General features: G+C 50.1%; 1 protein-coding gene across 1 annotated transcript; it reads left to right on the top strand.

Annotated features, from left to right (window-relative positions):
• The first annotated feature begins 4143 nt into the window (after window positions 1-4143).
• On the top strand, window positions 4144-7095 carry LOC144155258 (uncharacterized). The gene is made up of 2 exons (XM_077686586.1): window positions 4144-4870; window positions 6704-7095. Exons 1-2 carry the CDS (start codon window positions 4280-4282, stop codon window positions 6956-6958), a joined length of 846 nt encoding a protein of 281 aa, XP_077542712.1. The 5' UTR covers window positions 4144-4279; the 3' UTR covers window positions 6959-7095.
• The last annotated feature ends 923 nt before the right edge of the window (window positions 7096-8018 follow it).

Here is an 8018-nt window from a genome sequence, read left to right as displayed (position 1 = left end):
CTGGCATGACGTTAGAGGAGGAGCCTGTGAAACCGCGTTGCAACAACAGAGGAGGAGCCGGCGTTGCATCGTATATATAGAAGGAGCGGCTCGCTGGGATTTGTCGTCAGATATGGAAAGTGAGTTGAAGAGACTGAAAGAAGCCAGGCTTCGTCGTCGGAACGAAACCACGAGGAGGCAGCGAGCCGAGGAGACTGAGGAAGAACGAGCCGCACGCCTCGAGAAGCGTCGTAACCGTACACAGAACTAACCTAAACAATAACATTAACAGTACCTCTCGCTACGCACACCCAGACATAACTGAGTTAAGCCACATCAATTTTTTTGACAAAACGTCACATCCGGTAGTTGTGTAAGTGACGCCATTTTAACCAACCAATCGGCGTTTAGCACCCTCCGTCCCAGTATGCTTGTGTTATTTCACCAAGCGCCGCGCCCAGCTTCGCACTTCGGCCACTTGTGTTCCTCTCGCCCGGTGGCGCGCTCTGCGCTGAGCAGAGCGCTATGCCGCGTTCATTTGGCCAATAATGCTTTCCGTTCACCACTCAGAAGTGCTTAGGTGCACTCTGAGTACTCGCTACTATTACTAAGGCACGATCGTGGGCACAATATATGCGATGCGCGCCACAGTGAATCAATAATCTAAGTTCCAGGTCTAGTTTTTAATTCTGTAGCAGGGCTGCTGTTCTATTTCTTGTTCAGCAGCGTCCCACATACTTGCTACGGAGGAACCCGCATTGCCCCGCTGTGATGCGCCGCACCCGTGAACGGCAACTCAGTGACCAGGTTGGGTGTTTCGTAATAAGTCACTGCTCTCTCTCTCTCTCTCTCTCTCTCCCTCTTTCTCTCTCAGTATTTCGCGGTTAAATGACAGTATTCCTCCCTTTACAATAGCTTCTTCATCCTCAATGGGCGGCGACCACGCGCACGAGATGGAATTCAGAAAGCCGGACGAACTTGTTAGATAAGAGGCAAATATAACTAGGTGCTCAACAAGACCCTTTTCCCTAAATGTTTATTAATATCACGAGGTGAGAACCCGTGCCGCCTACAAAAAGATCCAAGTTGTTTCGCAAACGCAGGAATTCCGTGAGCTCGACGACGACAAAACTCGCCATCGTACTCGTGGCGCCTGACAATTATTGCGTAATTGGGTTTTAATCATAGCGAACTTTCATTTCATGACCTCTTTTTTTTTCTGGAAACACGTCAGTATTTTGAAGTCCTACAGAAGTACAAGCAGTAAATTAGCCATGGCCAGTCCCCTCTTGTGGGTAAGTGTCAAAAACATTGTGGGCATCACCATCATCATCAACTAACTGGCGGAGTATATGCTCGGCCGGACAATACCCCTCGACATGACGCAGGTCTTACTTGGAAGTTTCCATTGAAAGCAACCCCTATTGTCTCTTCGCATTTGAGCGTTTATGAGGCTGTTGCAGCCATGGTATTGTCTATCGCCTTCACCTGTACTTAACAGGACTAGTATGTGGTAACCGCGGCCTTGTGTGTAAAAAGAAAGAGGTAGCTAGTACTGCGCAAATCACGCGAAGGGGAAGAGGAAGAAGCAGACCCATGGCCGAAGGTAGTGAGTACCAGGCGCTGCCTGGAGATAATCGTTATCAAGACAAGATCTGGAAGGCAAACCTTGGTGTCTACGAAGACGCTGCCAAGACTGTGGGCTCTATCGCCGATCTCAAGGGTCCCGACCTCCAAAACAGCGCCCCACTCAACAAGAGCTATGTCGCTGACAGCGATGCAGTTTCTCAAGTGATGGCCCCCGCAGGGATTTTTTCGCCTGCCGCAAACGCTCACCTGGCCAACCGCGTTTGCCGCAACGTCTTCAGAGGCCTCGTCGGCAAGTGCATCATTCCCGAACAAGTGCAGAAGACGCACGAGTTCGCACAGGAGGTTATCTACATGTGCGTGGAGATCGTCCAGCAGGTACAGGTTGCGACGTACCACATTCAGGCCACCAACCATGCCACACTGGAGGATGTGACAGCTTCACTCGACGTGAACCCACATGTCAAGAGAGAGGTGAGCATGGCCCGCGTCCTTTTCAATAATTGCACGCCGACCGTGTTTGACGAAGAGATGATCAAGACGCTTAGTACCTATGACTTAGCTGCGGGAGAAGACTCGAGTGCGTCCCCGGGGATGGCAGTGAAGGTGGTTGGAGAGCGAGTGATGACGCCATATTTTGGTGACACGGACAACGTCGAAATTGAGAACACCGAAGTGGGCTGTGAAAAGGCCGAAGTAGTGGCTGCAGCTCCTGCTAACCGTGAATCGGCAGGTGCGACCGCATCACTGGCCAATTCTAGCGTGAAGAACAAGCCGGAGACCCAGACCCGCGCACTGAGAATGGCGTCGACACACATTACTAAGCCTCCGGATGTTCATTCACTGGGGAGACCTGCAGCATTGGCGGAGCCGCTATTGGCGCTCTCGAAAACCGCTCGAAAGGCCAACGCAGCAGCTGCAACTGTGAAGATTCTGCCAGGAGGCAATGCCCCTTCTAAGCCTGTGTTCTCCCAGGTGGCTCCCTCAGATGAACAGGTTAAGGGCGATGCGGGAGCCCTGTTCCCAGAGGAGTCGCTGACAGCCCATGGGGAGCGCAAACTGGAAGGACCGCTTGGCTGCAGCGGAGAAGACGTAAGGTGTCATTGAAGGTATGGAAGGAAACCTGCCCGTACAAGTGACAGCAAATAATTTTTATCGTAAGCCTGCCCTTCCAGACACAACGTCCAGGGCTTGAAGCTCAAGTTGGAGACGCTGGTGGAGACGCTGGTGGCGGGCCCGTGTCCCGTGCGTGGCCGACTGCCAGCTACCCAACCCGGTGGACAATGTAGGCGATGTCAAGAACGGCCAGGGTGTCAACAACAAAGTCGCGCCGCTCGCAGCTGTACCAACGCCTGGAACGTCATAGCAGTGAGGTGCACAAGACAGTAAAAGGCCTTCGGCTGCCCTGCATGCTCCACCTGAGATGCAAGAACAGTTGCTACGCGTTGATATTATATTTATATTAAGAAAACTTCATACTTGGAATTAAATATAGTCATTAATGCTGTGCGAATACATAGAACGAGCGTTTTGAATTGCAGTTACATTTAATCGTCCAAGAATATGAACTTATATTTTTATTAATATAAAAGTACACAGGCACATTTTTAATTCGTACAATTTTCTCGCTACACAACGACAGCAGTGACTTAATTGGTAAGTCATCAAACGCAGAGTAATTAATCAGCGTGTTAGTTCCATGCAAGCACTAGAGCAAAGCGATGAAATGAGAGAGATGCTGCACAACAGTCGCAAAATCATGCTTATTTGTTTATTGGTGCTTGTTTTCGTTGGTGGCGGTCAATCGCACAAACGATTTTCTGTGATGACACAGGGCCTATGCGAGAAAGTGGCTCATGTGTCGCCACTCGTCCATCTAATTTTTCATTATCCGGCTTAATTGTTTAGAGTTCGCGTTGACACTGGCATTACACTTATCCTGACGTAATGATGTGTCAAATTTCGTCTATATTTATGGTCCCTTATAGGAACCTCAGGCAAATCAAATGAGCTCCTACCCTACGCCGACCTTCATAGCCCCGCTGTAGCTTCGGAGCGCGAAACCATTATTTGAACCACGGAGAGTTTCGAAATGAAGACGGAGAATCGCAACTCTGGCTTCAATGCTGTACAGTGGAAGCAAAGAACAGGATGTGGACGATGACGGTCTCGTGCGTGCGAGTACAACGCCGCCGCCAGTCAGAGGAAAGAAGCAAAGGAGGCATTCGCAGCAGCGTTTGTCCCACGGACCAACACGGAGCGCAAACAGGCCAACGTATGTTCCAGAAAAACATGCTGGAAGGCAGGGGTCGGAACAGACTGTCCTCCGTCGAGCCGTGACTCTGATCAAGCGCTTTGACTGCATTACCAAACATGGTTTGAATGTCCCGACGCGCCCTTCATCAGGGCGATTATCAATTAAAGCAACGCGAACAGCTCTTCAGCACAAGCCAGGCGACCGCTGATAGCGCCCCACACACTTTTCGAGCTCGTAGGTGCATTATTCTTTGTCATTTTTTGTGCGTGCGCGTTCGCTCTTTTATGCGGTGTTCACTGCTGATGCATGGCTGATGCGCGCGCATCTATGCACGGCTTTTTAAAACGTAAAAACAGCGCATGGTCGGGACAAGACGAGCGAAAAGATGAGGCGCCGTAAGAGCTTCTAGGAACAAATGTTAGTTGAAAGTTTGCACCCGTTCCATTGTGTTACGTCATGTATCACACCACCTATACCTTGCCAACGCGAGCCATGCCGCCCGCCGACCCGTTGACAACGACGACGACGACGACGACGGCCCGCATCGCCACCCTCAGTCCAGCCGCTGCCGAAAGCCCGGCACTCTTGACCCTTGGTCAGACCGCATTGGTGTGGCTCGTAGCTGTGCTTTTCTTCATTTTTATCTTCTTAGCCGCACTTCTGGCGTCCTGCGCCCACTCGCATCGTGAGACTCACTGCAGCCGCGACCGCTACCGAAGGCGGCGAAGGCGTCGCTTCCGCCAGGCCTCGTCCGAGATGTCGTGCTCGTGCTGCAAGGGGAGCGAGCGGCTAACCTGCGACGGCCTTGCCGGTCACTGCGATCAGCTGCTGTCGGACGACGACGAGACGACCGAGTGTGTGCACGCGGTGCGGGGAGGCGGCGACCGCTGGGGGATGTTACAGCAACCTCACTACCACCAGGAGCCGTCGAGGCCCTACGGGGGTCATCCAGCGGCCAGCTGCGCGGGCGGAGGTTCGCAGGTGCTGGCGCTGGTGCACCCTGCCCCGGGAAGCGAGGTGCCGAATCAGCGAAAGAAGCGCAACAGGGTGGGCCTTACCTTTCAGCTGTCGCATTCGTGCAAACGCGGCTGCGCAGTGGTGTGGCGGGTGTATGGCTGTTGATGCCTGATGTAATTTGGGTACTTGGATACGAGTTGGCTCGGCTTTTAGGATAAATCCATGGAAACATACCGCGCTGACGGTTTTACATGCATGCACTTATCCCCCCCAAAAAATCGACTTTCAGAGCTTCTGGTTTTTTTTTTAATGCGTCCGCATTCTTAGTCATCCCCCCCATCCCCCCGAAATATTTCCGTCGGTCTAAACGCGTGGCGCGATGCAATCCATATGTATGCATCGTGTCATATGGTCCATACATGATATTATGAGTACTGATTTATGATTATGGCTCCGCTTTGTCTTATGACTGTTATCTCATTAACATTAACATGTTCTCATGACTGTACTATCGGTGTCAAATGAAACGCGAAACCAGAAAATATGAACCAGAACGTGCAAAATCAAAAAATACTGCTCGTAGAGTTCATGTAATGGCACGCTATTGGTATATTTGGAAATCCACTTTTCCCAACTTTGTTTTTGTAACTAAGCCACGCGCTATTTTGGCTTGTATGGAAAGAAATCGCGCTATTTGTGTGTTCAGGTTCATATTTTTGTGTTCGCGTTTCATTTGACGCCGATAGTACTTTGACTTTTGATTATGTATGACTGTGACTATTACTTATGGCTGCTATGCTATGGCTGGGGTTTATATGGGGTATATATGACATTTATGTTAAACGTGCTGAGATGATTGTGGCTCCTCGAGTTGAGGCGGCTCGAATGAATGCTTACGCACTGTCCGACGATGCCCACTTGGGAGTTTCTTCAAATGTACTTTAAACACGCAAGGTCTTTTTGAGTGGCTTTCGGATTTTTTAACCAAACATGCAAAGCAAAAGCTTCAGTGTTTGTTGTTCCTGCTTTAGTGCTGCCCTTCTGCTATGAAGCGCGCAGTACTGGACAGCTACCGTAACCATAGGCCGCCTGGGATCTTTAACGCGTGCAGTAACCTCGTACACACAGGCGTTTTTAGGTTTTGCCTTCATCAGAAAAACGGCCGCCGCGCCAGGGATCCGAAACCGCGGAAAGCCTTAACCACTGAGCCACCACGGGTCCGTCTCTATTTTTCTTGCGCACACGGGCTCCATGACACACGCATGCGCGGTCACATTGCGCAGGCACGTTTCACCGGATGTCTGCAAGCTTTGATTTGTTCTCTTTCATCGGGGAGCAGTGTGTGTCTATCCCCCTAGTTTTTATTTCGATAAAGTCACTTTACTCGGAGCCACTACGGCGCTCCACCTCGCCACCGCCAGCTCCTATTTCACAACTGATATAACCCTTGCCTCCACCGATGCCTCTTTCACAAGTTACGCAATCGGCTGATAACGGCGGCAGTGTCTTTATCAGATTATTTCGGAGAATCGACAAAAGCGCGAATGGCCGCAACGCGCAGTTATAGGCCCTCTTTGATTACGTCTGTTGTGCTGGCGGGATGTTTACACGTGAATGTCAAACGGTCCAATGCGACCTGTCCGGTGTCCTCAATGGTCTATATAGCGGATTGTGTTGGTGTGTTACACAGACAGTAAGATGCCTACGACGCGGGAGGGAAACATGTTTGTCCACTATAATAAAGCTCAAGACCTTCCAAGTTGCATTCAGCTAATTGGCCAGGAAGTATGCTCAACCGCAAATGACAAACAAACGTTTTTTTTTTTAATTTATTTCGGGCACAACGTAGACTTCGTCCAGCTTCACAGGTCATCCGTCTTCAGTGGAAGGGTACTAAATCTTATTTTTGATCGCTGCACGCAGTTCGGCAGAGCGCTGCTGCCACGTAACGGCGACGCCGGTGGCAACGGCAACGACAGCGGCGGCAGCGGGTCCTCGTGCACGGGCGGAGCAGGAGGCGGCCGTCGGGGCGCCTACGCTCAACGACTGCCCCCCGAGTGGGACGAATTTCAGCTCGAGCTCGCCGCCGGCAACGAGGAGAATGCCTGGCCCTATGTGATGCCCCCGGCACCTCCGCCTTCTCGCGCGGGATCGCAAGAGAACCTGCTGCCGCTCTAATTCGGCAGTAGGTCGGACAGACCTTCTGTTTTTCTGTTTTGGCAAAAAGAACAAAAGCTCGGCACTCCGCGCACCATTTCTCATCGCACAACTACGGTTGCGTCCCCTCCGCCTCCCATCCCTTTCCAAAAAAGAATTCATGCCTGATTTTTCACTCTCAGAGCCTGAAGTTCCTTTGGTTGAGCTTTTGCCTAACAACTTTGCCATCTGAAACTGCAGTAAACGAGCTAGAAAAGACTAATAATGCAGCGGAGCGTAAACGACACTTACTGCGTTTGTATTCTTTGCCTGACCCATAGCTGGCCTGTACCTTGTTTTTTTGCGGTAAGGGGTGCGGGGGGAGGGAGGGGGGAGGTATTTTTTTATATTCTTTGTATTTTCGCTTCACTTCTTCATTCATTGGGTTGGATGGTTGCTTTTATGCGTGGTACAGCAGGCATGTACTAGAGTTTGTTTGACATATCCCTACTTATAGGCGATCTTGTGTTGCGTCTGGGTGTTTTCGAAAAAAGCCAGACACAACGTGTCCAAGAATATTGATGGTGCTTATGCGTGACTTACATAACATAAGCTTAAAAGAGAATTTTTTTCAGCTTAGTGTGTATTACATTTAGGAGTGACGGGCTTCCATAGCGGCCCATTTTTCATCCGTTTTTGTATTTAGGAATAAACAAGTTGTCTGTTCAAAATAGCGCGTCTATTGTCGATGGCTTCCGTTATGTACAGCTGGCTTAGACAGAACGCGGTTGACAAGTGGTGTGGTGCGCTGTTTGTGACAAAACTGAATGCCTTTACACAATATATCACCTAAATTTACTGCTTCGAATAGTACAAACAGAAAATCATGGGAAACTCGATCAAATGCGCTTGGAAGGTGCATTTAGATATGTGCCACCTGCAATGCCGAATCAGACGCACACTTTGATACTGAACGACCAATATTTATATTTGCTTGAACGCTCTTAACTCGAATACCGCAAGTTTGGTGAGGTCCTACTAAACTAGTGATGACAAGTTGAAGGCGCCTAGATAAACCTTTTGCAAAAAAATTATAATCTAC

This window comes from Haemaphysalis longicornis, unplaced genomic scaffold (assembly GCF_048455015.1).
Source record: "Haemaphysalis longicornis isolate Haplotype H1 unplaced genomic scaffold, Haemaphysalis longicornis Haplotype H1 scaffold_1, whole genome shotgun sequence".
Lineage (NCBI taxonomy): Eukaryota > Metazoa > Arthropoda > Arachnida > Ixodida > Ixodidae > Haemaphysalis > Haemaphysalis longicornis.
Note: the sequence above shows the minus strand (reverse complement) of the source record. Positions and strands in the feature narration are given on the sequence as shown.